The sequence below is a fragment of the Callorhinchus milii genome, unplaced genomic scaffold (genome assembly GCF_018977255.1).
Source record: "Callorhinchus milii isolate IMCB2004 unplaced genomic scaffold, IMCB_Cmil_1.0 Scaffold2, whole genome shotgun sequence".
NCBI classification, from domain to species: Eukaryota; Metazoa; Chordata; class Chondrichthyes; order Chimaeriformes; family Callorhinchidae; genus Callorhinchus; species Callorhinchus milii.
This window is the reverse complement of record NW_024704743.1, coordinates 107,328,210-107,345,661: the sequence shown is the minus strand read 5'-3', so window position 1 is coordinate 107,345,661 and position 17,452 is coordinate 107,328,210. Positions and strand designations below refer to the sequence as shown.

The 17,452-nt window shown below is 37.9% G+C and overlaps 1 protein-coding gene across 6 annotated transcripts in view; it reads left to right on the top strand.

Annotated features, from left to right (window-relative positions):
* The first annotated feature begins 4,775 nt into the window (after positions 1–4,775).
* Positions 4,776–17,452, top strand: part of tox (thymocyte selection-associated high mobility group box) — a 137,140-nt gene continuing 124,463 nt past the window's right edge. For 5 of the 6 annotated variants that reach the window (XM_007896717.2, XM_007896716.2, XM_007896715.2 and 2 more), the window contains exon 1: positions 4,777–5,567. In XM_007896717.2, the coding sequence (XP_007894908.1) occupies positions 5,466–5,567 (102 nt within the window). In that variant the 5' untranslated portion in view covers positions 4,777–5,465. Of the gene's footprint in view, positions 5,568–17,452 lie in introns of all 6 variants that reach the window. The other variant, XM_042331878.1, reaches the window with a different exon arrangement.

Here is a 17,452-nt window from a genome sequence, read left to right as displayed (position 1 = left end):
ACAGCAATAAGCTTTCCACTGCTTGTCCAGACTGAACTGCTAAACCTATGAAAACACAGTATGCAGGGTTAACAGCAGGAGAATGGAGAAAATCTTGTTCCCCAGTGATACATCAAATGCTCAAAATCTCATTGGTGATCCAGGCAGTCTGGTCAATCCCCAATCTTGCTTTGCAGTACTGCCTAGACCTGCCTGATTCAGGGATCGAATCACACAGTCCATAACACACAACTGACTCCACTCCAATCCTCCTCCACTAGGTATGTCGGCTTAGAGCCAGCTTGACCTTGTAGACTTGAGTTATGCACCCTCCCCCCACTCCCCAGACAATGTTGGGCACACAAATTGCAGTAGGGTGGACAGGAAGTGGATTGACAGGGAGATAGGGGAAGATATAGAGACAGGATGAGATACACAATGATCGAGAGCATGGCCATAGAAAGGAGAGTAGCGAATTAACATTTCATTAACTTTACACAAGAATCTAATTTGCAATATTTCTTAATACAAAATAAAGGATTATCAGATTTCCAGAAACATTTTAGGATTGAAATTCCTTAATCTGTAAGAATATTTTATCTTAAAATTTAAGATATTGCAAGAACCAAGATTGTAAACAATTCTTAAATTTAGTCTTATTTTGGGAAATAGTTTTCTGCAGTTCTTAAAAAGAAACCGGCTTCCAAATTCAAACTAAATTAAAACATTTTCCACAATTTTGTTAATGTTTTACACCTACTTACAAGTTAAGGCAAGCTGAAATTTTAGGCTTCTTATTTTAGGGGAAGAAATGCGTGTGAAAATTTGTACATTTGACAATTTAGAAATCTGAGTTCTAAATTGGCAAATGTAAGGATCATTCTTCAACACATTTAATTCGATATATACACATTTCTTATGAATGCATCTGTTAACACTGCAAGCCTTAAAAAGGTAATTTAATGAAGACCACACAAATATAATTTATATTGTAATTAAATTTACAAATGTAATTAATATCATCTGCGTGACATGATAAAATTAAAGCCTATGCCCCAGCTATACTCAGTGGACAGGTGAATGTTTGCACTATTCGCCCCAATGTCAGTGAGCGAGCTTTCAGCCATTCCGACCCTGCTTTCTGGAACTCCATCCTAGAGACCTCCTGACTCTCTCCTTCCTCCCTCCCCACTTTCAAAACCCACCTAAAGATGTATTTCTTTGAGCGCGCTTTCAGTCATCCTTCCCCTCACTGACCTTCAGCAACTCCACCCCACCCCCAAACTCAGCTGCCCAGCCAGCATGTAAAGCGCTTTGAGATGTCCTCCAGATGTGAAAGACGTTACACAAATGTAAATTGTGTTGCATTGTATTATTGGCATCTCTTAATATTATTAAATATAGCTCGCAAATATAATCTATAAAAATCTGTTACCATTAACAGGGTCTCGTAAAGATTTGATTATATTTTTGATGCATTTAACTAAAACAACATGAAAACATAATTAAAACAAATGTGATCGCAATGGGTACAATTTCTTTTACATCAAAGCAATAACAATAAAATACCTAGAATTTCATTAACAATATGTGAAATAAATTTAATTTTAATTGTACAACAAGATTATTACAAATCTAAATTGCATTATTACTATTGTGATACTTAGAATTTATTAAAAAGAAGAATTCTTCTATAAATATATAACTAAAATCAATCCACTTTTATATTAGCACAAAGGAACTCTGTATAATCAGAAGACACATTGCATGATTGTTTACATTGTATAATATTAAAAATCCATGCTCGTTGATACTACATATACTTAAAGTGAGAGCACAATTTACAATGTACCGTACGCACGACAAATAACATACCGAATAATGTCTATCTTCTTAAAATGACAGTAGAATTTCTTGTGTATGTAACATAATAGCACATCTATTAATGTTTTATTAAAATTAGAACAGTATTAAAATGGCTGCATTATTTATATTAAACATAATTACTGTATATCCTGAATGATCTAATATATAATGAAAATCAATTACACATGTACAGCTGCACACATTAATAGGGATGAGGCAGATGGACAGATCACATTTTGTCCTCAAGGTTTGCGTGTGCTATAACTGGAGTCACATTACTGATACATTTAATTTTAGATGCCTTGCTACGATTAATAACTAAGAAAAATCAAGTAAAATGGTTCCATTGTAATACGCATTTTCTTAATCTTAGCAATTTTAGATTGTATAGTAATATTGCTTGAAGTGTTTTAGAAGCAAATTATTCAATATCCAAACAATTTTTCCCAAAAGTTCTTCCCACAGTTACTTAGAATATCCTAATACTGTAATAACCAATTGACTTGTTAAGTTATTTAACAAGTTATTTACAAGTCACTAAGGAATGGCAGCTTGTCATAGGAGCCTGATCCTCACCCATTCTGTTTCTATTGCCTTTCATGATGGAATCCCAGCCCCGCTACCCCTCCCATCATAGCCAATAGTTGCGGAGATTGGATTAAAAGATCTGCCATGATCTCATAAACTGGAAGAACAGGCTGGAATAGCTGAATGGCCGTTTCTGTGCTCCTATGTTTCGTCCAAGAAACATAATCACTCGTCAACGCACTTTAATATATTCTGTGAAGTGCTTTGAGACTTCCTCCAGATGTGAAAGGCACCCTACTAAATGTAGATATTATTTATTAGTTATTTACATTCCAAAGCATGCAGGATTTGTAGCCATTCATAATCGTGCTTCACGAAGTACAACAACAATAATAACTTGCTTTTAAACTCCACATCCCCCTCTCTGTCAGCTTCACCATTGTCAGACAGGCTTTCAGCCACGTAGTGCCTGCTCTCTGGTACCCTACTTTCCCAGCTCACCCTACTTTTTCTTCCTCCCTCCCCTCTTTCAAGTACACCTCAAATTGTTCCTCTTTAATTGCACTTTAGGTCATCTTTCCCCTTCTCAAATCCGACCCTCAACTTCGGTATCCAGGTTTAATTGTCAAGAACTTTAAAATATCCTCCTGAAGTGAAAGGGAGGGTTTCCCTTTCGCTTTGGGAAGATGTTTTAAACAACATCAAAATTACATTTATATAGCGCCTTTCACATCAGAAGGACTTTCCAAGCAAGAACATGAGAACATAAGAATTAGGAGTAGGCCATTCGGCCCCTCTAGTCTGCCGCGCCATTCAATAACATCATGGCTGATCTATTCTAACTCCACCTACCTGCCTTATCCCCATATCCCTTAATCCCTTTATCAAGAAATAAAGAAACAAGAAATCTATCAATCTCAGCACTTATATAAAGGGATATTGTAGGGTGACCTTCATGTCGAATAATGTCTTGGAGTGCTTTAAAGTATAAACACTCTGATAACTGAGCATGGATTTAGGAAAGCAGACAAGTGGAGTAACACACACTTTGAGGAAAGGAGTATTTTGAAAGGAAACTCTGAGATATAACAAGGGCAGATGTACTTTTAAAGGGGAATTCACAGGTACCAGGAAGTAGATTTGTATGAGGATAAAGAATGAAAGCAGAAATGATTGAGAGGTAGGTGGACAATTAAGGAGTTGGTTGCATCCTTAAAGAAATATGCTTCTATAAAAACCTTCATACAACAACAGTGACCAGGATCTAAGATTGTGAAAAGGGCAGATGATTCACCCACAGGATAGTCCAGCCTTTTGGCTGCCAAGGGCCGGATGCCCTGTTTGAGAAATGTTCATAGGCTCACAGCAATATTTTTGTGTTTTCTTTCCAGAAACATAACATAATACGTACATGTTATGGAGGGAGCGTGTGGGCCAGATGAAATGGAGGTGGTGGGGGGAGGGGGAACCACCTTAATCCAGAACATCAAGCGGAGAAAGGGATCCTAGGAAGCTAGTTTATTTTGGTTCCTACATTTAGGTATTACGTAACTGACTGCATTATTAACTCAGTGGGTAATAGCATTCTGTAGTTTAGTATGGAGCTGTGCAGATTAGGAGCCTTATCTTTGATCCTGTATCCATCCCAATTTAGAAAAGTAGTAGCAGTTGGCACTCTACTTTTCCTATTGTCTGACACATATGGAAACCCATCATCATGATTAGTGTATCCAAATCAAAATGAGAGTTCCATATACGCACTGCACCTATGAACGGAAATGTCCCTGTGTTTGCGATGGAGCGCTCGCTCTCTCCCTGGAGGGACACTCCCTGCTGTGTCCACACGGAGATTGGGTGAGGGCAGAGCCATGCTCGCTATGGCCAAGTAGCCTGGCAACGCTAAGGCCCACATTTTGTAAACTGACACATGAAGAACAGCCGCCTGGACAGGGTATCGGATCCTACCACAGAACCTACTGCCAACTCAGGTCAGCATATAAAGTAGAGGCAGGGGAAGAGGAGAAAATTGGAAATAAAATCTCCCTGCGCCGTAGCACGCCTTAGCCGTGCACCACAAGCATTTCTGAAGCCTCGCAAGTGCCTCAAAGCCAGTTCAAGAGCCTTTTCCCCTCCGAACTCCTATCTCCGTGAGCTTGGCGGTCGGAACATGAGAATGAATGTGTTTCATTTAGTGTTGGAGTGAGGGTAGAGAGGAGAGAGAGAGAGAGAGAGAGAGAAGGAGAGAGAGAGGTAGTAGGTTCTGCTGAGACATTTTAACAATGCCCCTCAGAGCACAGCCCACTGGCATGAACATGAAAACAAACCACTTGTTAGGCAGGGAAGAGAATGCATGGCTTTGTGCGGTTGAGCAGGAGGTGCGCCTGATGGGGCGGTGAGAGCGCCCCCGGGCGGCCGCTCGCGGGCACTGCGGGGCTCGGCTCTCTTTTCTTTGTGTGCGGTGAGAGCCGCTCGGAGCCCCTCTCGTGCTCTCTCTGTCTCACTGCGAAGCGCATGGACGAGCACCTCCCGCTACAGAGGAGCCCGAGCAGGACAGCAGCGCGTCTCTCCTTCGCTGTGCGTGTGTCTGTGTCTGTGCGTGTGTCTGTGGGTGTGGGTGTGTGTGTGCACGAGAAAAACAGTCAAGAAATTTCCTGCAACTGCGAGAAAAGTGTTGCCATTGACCTGACTTTGTAATAACAGACATTTATTCGGGACTCCAGAGCAGTTTTCTTTCGGAGATAGAAACAACTACAGAACTGTGCTGCACTGTGTGTGTGTGTGTGTGTGTGTGTGAGACAGAGACAGAGAGAGAGAGTGAGTGAGTGAGTGCTTTTTTTTTTGGAAGAGTTCTCTTTACTGCAGAGACCACAAACGGATGTGAGGCAGAGAAGGTGTCTCTCCTCCCCTCTCCTGTTTCTTCTTCTTCTTCTTCTACTCTCTCTCTCTCTTTTGCTTTTCACTCTCTTTTTGTGTGTGTGTGTGTGTGTGTGTGTTGTTGTTGCTCTGACCAACAAACAAACCAGAGAGAGAGAGAGAGAAAGAAAAAAAAAGAGAGGGAGCTGCTTGATGTGTTCCCAGAACAAATCATTGAAATGGACGTGAGGTTTTATCCACAGGCTGCTCAAGCCAACATCTCCACAGATACTCCCTGCCTGGGACCTGCACCCTGCTTAGACCCATACTATTGCAATAAGGTGATTTACTTCAGTTTTTTTTAAAAAATAGTATAATATATATGTGCATATATATATATATACATATATCTCTATATATATATATACATATAAAGACTATATGTGTATATTTGCAGATTGTATTGTTGCACTGTTGGGCTACAGGAAGAGCTGGTGTGAAAGTGCCAAGTGCTGGTTGGGCTGTGAGCAAACAGTTTGGTGGAGATTGGACTCTTTTGCTTAAGGACAGTGGTTAACTGAGGAGTTTGGGCTCTGGCGGTGTTGTTTCACTGGAAGCCCCACCGAAGCTGACTGGGATGTCAAGTGGGGGGACACACACACTCACACACATACACACATACACACACACACACACAGACCACCTACTACTACTGTATATGTACTGTACTCTCCACCTTACTATGTTTTGTTTCCCTGCTGCTTACTTTCGCCTTCATCACAGGTTGCTCGAGGCGCCGGGCTTCAAACTGCATTGATCTCTCAATAAACTAGTTGCCACTGGTACCCCCCCCCCTCCCACCCATCACCCCCCACCCCATCACCCCCCCACCCCATCACCCCCCCCCACCCCATCACCCGCAGCTTTCATTTGTGTCAGAAATCTGTGGCTGAAGCAGGTCGGGCTGATGGATGTGACATGTCCTGCCAGTGGCTAAGAGTTGTCTTTCTTAACAGTTTCAAATCTCTGGTACTCCGAAATAACTCTCTCTCTCTCTCTCTCTTCTCTGTCTCTGTCTCTCTCTCTCTCTGTGCTGCGTGTGATGTGTTGCTTGAGAGCGTAGGGCTGAGAGAAAGCGAAGATACTTTTATTTTCTGCAGATGGCTCTGGATGCTGAGCTGGATCTCGTGTAGCAAAGTGGGGAAATTCGATTCGGGTTTCGTGGACTTAAGGTTTTTAATGTTGTGCTGAAGTCTGGGATGGGGGAGTGGGGGTGTGGGGGGGTGTGGGGAGGAGAGAGTACACACTGGGAGAGGTGATGGGGTCAGTTTGCTCTGGTTCGCAATGCACTTGCTCACATTGTGCTCAGCGCTGCTTGCGGTGGTCCCAATGATAGTGTGTGTGTGTGTGTGTGTCTGGAACAGTGTTAAACTTACTCTTCGGAGCTGGTGCCCGTTGGAGCACCGTCAGTGAGAGTGCAGTGCAAACAGGGCTATGTTATGGCAACTGTGCGAGGCATCTCTTGTGCAAACAGACAAAAATGGATGGTATGTTGTTGCATATGGGTCAGGCTGCAGGACAAACAAGGGGGACCTTTCAAGAGCTTGGAGCAGAAGAGACGAAATATCCTCATTTCCATGTCTGTATTTGTAAGACAGTAGCAAAGGAAATTAAACTGGTGGTCCTAGTGTCCCACAAAGCTGTAAGTTGTATGGATTCAACAGTTCCATTAATTTTTCACACCCCATTCATCTCTGTCAGATAATGCACATTTAGTTTGAGGGACATTATTTATGGAGTATAATGGAATTATGTAATTCAGCTCCAATCGTTATGAGGTAGTAATACATTTCAGCACAAAGATTAAAATAGAACCTTTGTACTTTTTTTATTGATCATTTCTGATATCACTTTTTAATGGTAACTTTGTATGAAGCGTGAGTTAATTGAATTTTATGGATCACTTAGATCTAATAATAAAATTTACCTTGGGCAGAGCTGAGTTAATAAAGGTGTACCTATTATCTTATTTCAGTTTGCGACAAGCACAGAGCATGATAAATATCCATAAGTTCTCCAGAATGCCACAAAATAGGTAATTCTGTACAGTAGTCATGGCATGACATCACAAAGTTTTCATAAATACACTTTTGTGGCCAGCATCACACATCAAGGACTGCAAGTATTATCTTTCAGAGACATAAACAACATTGAAATGCAGAAAAGTCATTCACAAATATGCAAAGCAATACTCTTAATTTTTCACATACTGTAAAAAGCACACCCGCATGTAAAGCACACTCATGTATAACACACACAACCTCACATCTGTAAATAATATTTGCTCGAGGATATACTTGAGCTTGCATCCATTTTCTATTGCATTACATGTGATAAGGTACTTTAGAGTGTATTTCTGTTTTAAAAAAAGGTTTTAACATTCTGCATTGAGAAATGGACCTTAAACCCTGATGTGTAATATTACGGTATATTTTTAAGAATGAAAGCAACAGATATAAGTAAGTGAGCTCAAAACTGACATCTTGTCCTTGAGGTTTGTTTCACATTTTAAAGTGCCTCATGGGTTTGTCATATTATCTGGAGCTCAAGGCTGGATTACAGTATAACTCGCTCCCAGGTCTCCTTTGTTTATAATGTAATTATCTATAGTAATAACTCAGTCTTCATTTGAATGAATGAAATCTATAATTCATGAATTAATAAATTGTTTTACACAAATCATTCAATGCAAGCACACAAAACCTTTTAGTAGTTAAGAGTTAACGACAATGCTTCTCCAATCACCCCAGCAACAATGTTACTTTGCTATACACAATCGATTAGTTTTTTGGTCAACACAACCCTCAGAATTACATTAGCTTGTCTGTTGTGAGTGAGTAGTTTTTAACTTGCCAGTGCAATATCTTTCTAGCAAATTCTGGTTACTGATAACATTGAGTCCTGTTGTTCTTTGTACTGTAGAATGCTGGCGATTTGTTCAGTGTTGTTTAATGATTTCTTGTAAGAATTTGACTGTTGCAAGTAGGAGTTTACTCTTCTGAGTAAATGATGCATTGTGCTGTTCCCATCATATCATTACTAATAACTTGTATCACCTCTTATGACTTTTTTCACTAAGTTTTAAAAAAAACATTCAATCCTTTATGGATTTCAAACTCTAGAGCCTTTTTTTTTGCTAAATCAATGTCTAAAAATATTCTTGCAACATTAACTGTGCACATTTTAGCTTTTGAGGAAACGGTCACATTTGAACAAATGGGCCTATTTTGAAAGTACAGGTCACATAACGTTATAATCACATTTAGTGGTTAATAATGGACCCCTATCTGCACTCCCTTGATGGCTATAAAAGGCCGTTATGTTCATGGCATCAGTTCAGATACAGCTGCTGTGTGTTAATGATACATCATTGCTTGACTGATACACACAGAAGAGGTCGAACCTGAAGTGACCCTCAGAACACTTAACAAACTAATCCAGTTCCAAATTACATATTACCACCCCAGAAACCTAAGCATTTTTGGCATCACATTGGGCAGTCCCAAGTAAGCAGATAACCCAACAAGAACAGCTTGTGAGGTGTGTGATCAGTGTGAACTGGATAAGACACACTGGCAACAAAAGTCCTACAGAACTGTTGTTCTATATTCAATTTGTTGTAAATTGCAATCACAGTGTTAGTTATAAAACCTGGATAACAAAGCATTTTGATAGTTTCAAGAAAAAAAGTGCAAGGTTGATATTTATATATTGTTTGGCCAGAGAATTTTATTCAATTTTTTAATTAAGTTTTTTTTCGCAAACTTCATTATTTTATTACTGCCAATGACAGTTTTGCTATATTTGAACTCATTGTTTTGTTTTTGGTTGTTAAATTTTGTTTTGGGAGTTAAAGTTATTCACGTTTAGACTTTTGTAGTTAATCCATTCTCCATAAATTTTCAAATTGAGTTGATTTCAAGTTTGCCGTGTTCAAAGACTTGTCTTTTAAACTGTGCAGATCAAACCTACGAAAGATTCCAATATGTTTTAATGGTTTTGCCAGCATCTGAAGTGAATGGTAGTCGTTCAATTTGACACTTGTGCTGTGGAACTCAAGTTGGACTTTTTTTTCAACCTTTCTAATGCTATAACTCAAAAAGACAAGAACATGGAAGTGTTTGAAGATTGGATTACTTTAGAAAAGATGAGTTTTGTATCTTTACATATAGCTTTGATGTTTAAACTGATAGATAAGTCAAGGAGGGATGTTTACTTGTTATATACTCTGTTAGACAGGAAGCCCTTTAAGATTAGTTTTCTGCAAAGAACATCTTACCTTGTATGTTTCAGTTTTAGGATCAAATGCTATTTTAAGAGGAAATTAATTTTTTTTTAAAAAATTGTATATTAATTTCTAAGAACATTTGACTGCTCAGTAGTCTCTAAAGAAAAAGTGCTAACATTTTACACAGGAATTCAAAGGCTTAGAAAGCACCATCTTGGTCTATCTCCCAAAGTAAAAACAAATCCTATACTACTCTATCTCTCGTACCCCTCATTCAATTTCTTCGCCGAATAGCTATGCAATGCCTTATTTTTCTCCTGATTTTCTTCACATTACAATAGTAAATCCTTCATAAGGCATATGTTTTCATGACTTTGTCTTTTGCAAAACCACACTTGCATTTTGTAGACAAGCTTGAAATGCGCAGAACTTCGAACCTAATGATTAGAATTTGTAAAGTCACTAGACCAGTTAAACACTCTTATTTTTGTTTGTACTTTCTATTGCATTTTCTATACTTCCCCTGCATTGTTTGTGCATCATATCTTCAATGTTGAATTTGACACATATTTCAGCTTTCAATCTTGCACCTTTTCAATGCGCATTATACATGATGGTGACAGTTTGCTATGAAGACGGCTTTGGCAGCTATTGAAGTTTTTAGGTGATGAGTATTTTAGCAGCTGCTTGCTTGTGAATGAGAAATGATAAGTTATATTGTTTGTTTCAGACATGGTATTGCCGTTTTAACACAGCAAAATATATACACCATTTGTCAGTGGTGAGGCAAGCTTTTTATTCTTTGCAGAGCTTAGCTCTCAGGCTGATGTGAACTAGAATGGCATTGGTTATATGGTCAGCAAATGAATAGATCTACTTTGAATCTGGACTGCTGCCAATTTTGTGAGGACAAAAGAACCGACAAAAGAAAGAATTGCTAATGCACAACACAAACTGGGAACAATCTGAAAAAAGGGAAACTCAACAAAACAGAAAAAAAATGACCATATGGTAACACTGAATTTCAGATTGTTCAGTATCTAATGTACTTCTGTGATATAACAACATGGAGTGATCACCTGCAAATGTAGCTTGTTTCATTTGATGTTGTTTATAAAGATTGCTGTGTTAAGTTAATCTAGTATAGAGCATCAAAATTTAATTCACAGTGTGTTTTCCATCACAACATAGGCTTTTTGCAAGACAGTAGAGTTGTCCACTGTTGGAGTTTCTGTTCCCCGATCTATGTCTTGCAGTGGAAACAGTAGTTTGATCAGCTGTGCCATGCGCCATATGTGGCACTCATTAGTGGGTACATGTCGCTATTGCTACTGTAAAGATGCATCTGCTATCACCTCATTTAGAAAACATGAAAAGAAGGGAGTCAGGTTTTTCCAAGATCTAATACTAATCATGTCAATTATATTTCATTTAGAATTGGTGCTCTAGTCATGTTCTTTGTGGCCACACTGTTGTTTTGTGAAATGAGCTGATCAACAACAACAGACAGTGTGTTGTACAAGACATTCTTTTCAATAGTTAAGTGAACCTGGATTTAAATTGTGGTCGAAACAAAATTTGAATCAACAAAAGAAAATGTAGTGGTCAAAAATTGCAGTGTTTTTAAACAAATGTATCTTTAATTAAGGAATGGAAAATGTTTAGGAAAAATGCAACTTTGACTCGACGGTGTTTGAAACAGTGGCATCATTAACTGCCACCTTCACTTATGGAACCCATAGAGAAAGTTTCCTAATCTTTATGAAGGAAGTTTATCATCCATTTGTAGATTTTGCTTTGATTCCCAGTAACAATCAGTGCTTGAGATTCACAAATCTACAAATGAACAATGTTCTTAATTCAAATTGCGGCATTGAGAAGAGTAGGTATGACTGTTGCAACATGGAGAATGAAGACTTTTCTGTCTCACTCGAGAGAATACTCGACTGCTGTTAGCAAATCAATTAAAACAGCATTTGCTTTTGGGAGGTGGGGCCACGCGAGTCTCCAGCTGCCTCCCTCTCAGGTTCTCCCCATTGAAGAAAGCTTGGGTTGGTATTCAATGTAGAGGAAAAGGGAAGAAAATTAAATACAGTTTCTCAATGTTATACTTATTTGTAAAGTATAATAAAGTTTCCTTACTCCACACGCCTAATAATAATCCCTCCAAAAACAAAAACAATAATAAATTGGTCATTTCAATCCACGACTGCTTGTGGGACACTGCTGTGCGCAATTGGCTGCCGCGTTTCGCCCACATATATATGGTCAATTCACTTTACAGTCTATTCTGTGAAGCGCATTGAGACGTCTAGAAGATGTGAAAAGTGCTATATCAAATGCAAGGATTATTATTATTACTTTGATTTAGCGCCTTTCACATAAAAGAATATTTCTAAGCAGAAGTTCAATTTTTACATATATACCGAAGGCATATCAAATATCGTTCAAAGGGTTCTGTAGTGGTTTTAAGTGAGAATCATAAATGATCATTTTAAAAGCTTTTGGTAATGATTGAGGTGGCTTAAATGGGGATTACTTTGCTCTTAGATTCTGCTACTCACTGTTGGAGCCGTGACTTTTGATCAGTTCTAGAGTAGATCACAATGTTGTCACAGACCTGCACTAATATTTCCTGGGGTAGGCTTCCTCCAGTTAACAGACATACGTCATATAAAGTCACTCCACATTCAAGGAATGTTGTTTTGAAAATAGATTGGGTTGCAGTGGCATTAATGCAAGGTCGGCATCGCAGACTTTCAGATTTCTTAACAAAGAAATCAATGTTAAATAGGACAAAATTGACCCCATATAATCTCAGTTCCCTACCCTTTCCTTGTGCCTTTTAATTCTTTATGACTTGTGTAAATTGTGATGTCTTTTAAAAGTGGTATCAAATCAGCCCTGTAGGTACTTGCACAGGTACCTGCATCTTAGAACCTATCAGTATCTTGTGAGTGCATTTGCTGTTGTGGTGAAGTTTTGACTCTGTCATGCTCTTTGAGGACTGGGAGTGAAGCCGAAAGCTGATAGACATCATCCAGCCTCTCTCACCCTCCCCCAGCTCATCTTACTAATGATTTTTTGAAGGTCAAAAAAGGAATTGTATTGTGGTAGTCAGCTCTGCTTTAACCAACAGGAGTCAAAAAGCAATAATGTCACGTTATTTTGGCATTGCTTCATCAAAATGAATTGTAATGAGTCAAAATTTCTGAATGTGTAAGAAATGATGTGATCGTAAATCCATTCTTTAGTATTGCAATTCTCAGTTAGGAAACACATGTCTCAATAGGCATCAATAGAAAATAACTAAATCATTGAGGCGATCTTAATATATCACACAGTGATTATTTGTGGTTGGGAAAATTCATTGAGTGGTAATGGAATGTTTATCCATTACCAAGTGCTGTGGGATGAGTGTTGTTAAAGATCAAAATGGTTTGATTATTCTTATCCTAAAAATCTTGATCCCTTACCAGAACTCCCAACATTTAATCTGATCTGTTCAACGCAATAAAACATCACAGAGAGATACTGGAAAACCTCTTAATCTTTTCCGCTTTGGCCAAAATCTAGATTATTATATCCTCTTAATTTTAGGATGAAGCATTTTGATGTTGCTCTTACTGTAACCTTTGCTTTTTTCTTTAATTTATCATGTGTCAAAATGTAAAAAAGATGTCTTACAATAAAGCTAATCAAGGTAGAATTTTCCCTTGCTTGTAACAAAGGCTGTTACTGTTTAAGTTCCTGTTCAGTGGTTACCCGGTATGGTTCATTGAATGCTGTCAAAAAGGCTTTTCTCTTGATTGACAGCCTCACAGGAATGTGAAAGGGGATTTTAATTGCATATCATCTGTGTATATCAGAGGGAGTACATTGACAGGACTCACTGCAGTTTATTACTGCTGAGGTCCATATCTCTACAGGTCAGGGTAAAACAGTTGTGTGAATAATTTAAGAAATAACTGTAATCCTGTAAGTCAATTACATTTGATTAAATAGCAGATGAATATTCAGCCAGTCGGGATAAGGGATACAAACCCATAAATGAGTTGCCATAATTTGCATTGCAGAAATTGTTTCTCAAAACATTCTGCAATATCATGAGTACTATTCAGCCCAGTCCATTGTCTGTAATGAGTCACGAAAATATATTTTCAGAATTATAGCATGTTGTGTGTTGTGTTGGGACTTTCTAATCTGTGGTCAGACGAAAGCTTTTAAACTTTGTATGAAGTGTATTATTTGTACAAAGAATTACAGACTCTTGGTAAATACAGCACATTTATTGTTGTAATTTTATGCTACCAATGTTTGTATGTTTTAGCTTGTCAGATTCTATTTAATGTTCTACATATTCTATAGAGTTTGACATTTATGCACAATTACAGATCACTATCAATTTGGCCTTCAGAACCAGAGATTCCTGAAACGCTAATCTTATGCACTGTGCTACAGAGTCTTATAACTGTTACCACACTTATTGTAGGTCTCTAGCAATCTGTTGCGATATAAGAACCTTAACTGAAATTGAAGACCATTGTTAAGTTAGAAATCTCCAGCGTCACTTTTATTTTTTAACAGAATGAAACGTGTAATTGGTTTTTCATCTCATTACTGTTTGTGGGACTTTCCTGGTAAAGATTAACTGTCACTTTTACTGCGTAAGAACCAGAATCCAAACTAACTTGTCTGTTGTGCTTTGAGATATTCTAACGTGATCAAACACTATAAAATACAGCTGTTATCAATCTAAGCTATCACCTTGGAATCATTTTTTTAAAAAATGTTTATTCTCCTATTTTGTTCAGCTTATCTTGTGCTTTGTGAGGTCGATTACTATCTTTACTCAAATCTTAAGGTGCATTTTTTGTTAAATTAAAAAATATCCCCAAATTCAGGTGCTCCTTAAAATTGATGGTGTTTTAGAATTGCAATAAGACCGTAAATCCCCCCCACCCACCCCAAAACCCTCTTAAATCTACTTGTAGATTCACATGCAAATTAGATTCAAGTAAATTTGGTATGTGTTGTTTAAAATGTCCTGATGAAGACTCTTAACCACTGAGATTAACTAGTGAGTAGTCATGAAACTAGTTTGTTCATTGGTTATAGTATATCAGCCAATTATATTTAGAATTGTCATCTGACAGCAAATTTGCATGTATGTCAGGTTTCTTACAGGAATTGCAAGCAACTAACAAACTGGAAGTTAACAATAGCTAGATCATTACCAGAGATAACTAATTATTGTATAAAAGTATAACATGGAGGTCTTGTTATCCAGAGCTAATAACGGGTTGTGCAGGTACGTGGTGATTGGCTAAATATTTAGTGCCATATTCAGATTCTTTATTTTAAAAAAAATTAGCTGCAGATCCAACTAATGCACGTTCAGATATGTGATCAGATAGCTCTATGATACTAAAGGGGAGGTAAGTAATCCAAGTTATAGATATGGGGCATAAAGCTAGGAGTACAACATATAACAGATGGGTTTATATCTCTTTATTTTAATGAGAAAGTGAGGTGAGACGTCAAGGTCCATAATACAGAATACCACCAAGCTTGAAGGTTTAGGTGACAATACACAATTTAAAAAGCCTATAGATTGCAGGGGAAAGTGAAGACTGAGACAAGTTTAAAATACGTATACTGTAGTAAATTGCTTCTAAATTGGTGTTTATAGAATTAAATACTGTAATTTGGGTATTAAGAAATCAGAAGCGCAAATGCCTCATTGTCTGAGTTGTTGCCTTAAAATGTAAGATTTTGGAAAGTTCTTAATTTCAACCATAATTTTAATTTGTAAGATGATTCCTGCAGTTCTTAAAATGAGCTGTGCAAAACTTGTTTTCAAAATTAAAACTGAAGTTAAAATATATCCCAAATTCTCTACCTTATATTTGAAGACAATAGTCTTTAGGCTATGAATTTTGAACCTCAAGTTTGTCCTTGAGTTCCCAATGTTAGTTTTGAGCTGTGGGCTAGGAGACTTGAGTTTGAATTTCTAGCCTTGAGACCAATTCAAACTTCATTTGGGGAGAGGATACTCATCTCAGCTGAGTTGTGTGTGACATTGAGAGGAAATGTCTAGGGTCGTGTCTTTACCACAGCTTAATGTTCTTCCTGTGGGTTGGCCTTACAGTGACATTGGTGATAGCCAATGATATCCATATTGTTATATTGAGGAGAACAGGATTGAATCTAAAGGTATATAAAAATAAATTACAGAAACAAGGCTGAGGAGTTTGGGTTTTCCCAAAATCTCAATTTGGTTTCCCAAAATCTGTATTTGCAACTGGTACTACCTTTCGATAGCCATGTGTGAACCTTGTGTGAATGATACCATATTAATGCAAGTTGTCGATTAGACTTTGTAACAACTGCAACTACGTTCTATTGGGAAGCAGTCATGGGAATTGAACTCAAGACCATCCAGCTAGGAAGCAAACTCTTTAACTAGTGTTTGCAGGAATAAAATAAAAGTGAATTTTAAAATTCCAGAGGATTCTCCCTTGAAAAAAATCAATATTGTTGCAAACAATGTTTGTAACATTGAATGTTGTCTGTGCAGTGCTTCACATTCTGGAATATAAGGAAATCTTGACGTAAATCTTCACTTGAATTTGTAAAATAAAAAAATCAACAGAAATAAGATGGATCTTATGTAAGGTTACTGTGCGGTTGTGATTGTGGCAGTGTTGCCTTTATCATTTGGTTTTGGTTTAAAAAGCCTTTTCTAGTGCTGTACACAAATGGATTTGGGGTTTAGTATGTGTTTACAGGGTTCAGCTTTGTCAATGTGGGGCATGACATTTTTCACACTCTTAGGCCTAAGATCATTATCTTCAAATTTAATGTTTGTGGAACTTTAGAAAGCAGCCTTAAATTTAACCTTAATTTGGCAAGACTCAAATTAAATCAATTTCCAAATGAAAACTGAATTTAGCATTGTTCTCCAAACTTCCATCTGATCTTCAATTTTAAGGCAGTGCCCTTAAATCTAAGAACATGAGAATTTCAGGCCCATGCTGCTTCTTATAAACTTGCTTTTTAGTGATACACGAGTGCCTTATACCATTTGAGGTACCCACCTGGTTGTAAGTCTCCTTTTGAAGGTCAGGCATCTGGGTGAAGTAGACCACTGTCATGTTGATTCAAGTAGGATAATGTTCCACCTTCATCTGGCAGGTGGACCCTCTACCTTTTCTGGTGAAACATTATCCATTGTGACATGGCTGAATTATATCCTGCCTGTTTATTATCTGTTGAAATCAAAAACCATAACAGGGAAACCATGTGGTTGAAGCAGCTTGCATGCAGGCAACCTTTCAGACCTAGCTAGTGAGATTTTGGCTGTGGTAGAAACATAAAATGGCCTTTCAGAACTGCCTGGCCTGATCTCGCAGCGATTACTTCCACAATGTGAGATAGGAAGATGCTTCTGTTTTGTTATGTCAGTTAAAAGATACATTTTATATATAAAAAAAATGTTTGGACTGGTGAGAGACTGTTAAGAACATTGTTCTGTAACTATTCAAACCTTCGAGGTGTGTGTTTATGACGGTGACATTTCCTATCCTGAACTCACACCGCGAAGGTTTGTAAATGTACTGATCGGAGGAAAGTTACCTCTATGTGGTAAGAAAAATGTGGTGTAAGATGTGATAATTATCGCATACCACATTTATTTCACCTCTATATTATCAAAGCATTTTGGCATTTGTTTCATATTGAAATGGGTGTAAATTTAGAAGTCTGACTTGGAGACACGTTAACAGAGTGTAGAATGGGCCAGTTCAGTTAGATTGGTGGCCGCAAGACAATTATACAGTTATACACTGTTGCATAGATATTGTGTAATAGTATGGGATGAAAATAGGCCATTTGGCTCACAAGCCCCCACATCTCCTATTCCCCTCACTTATAATT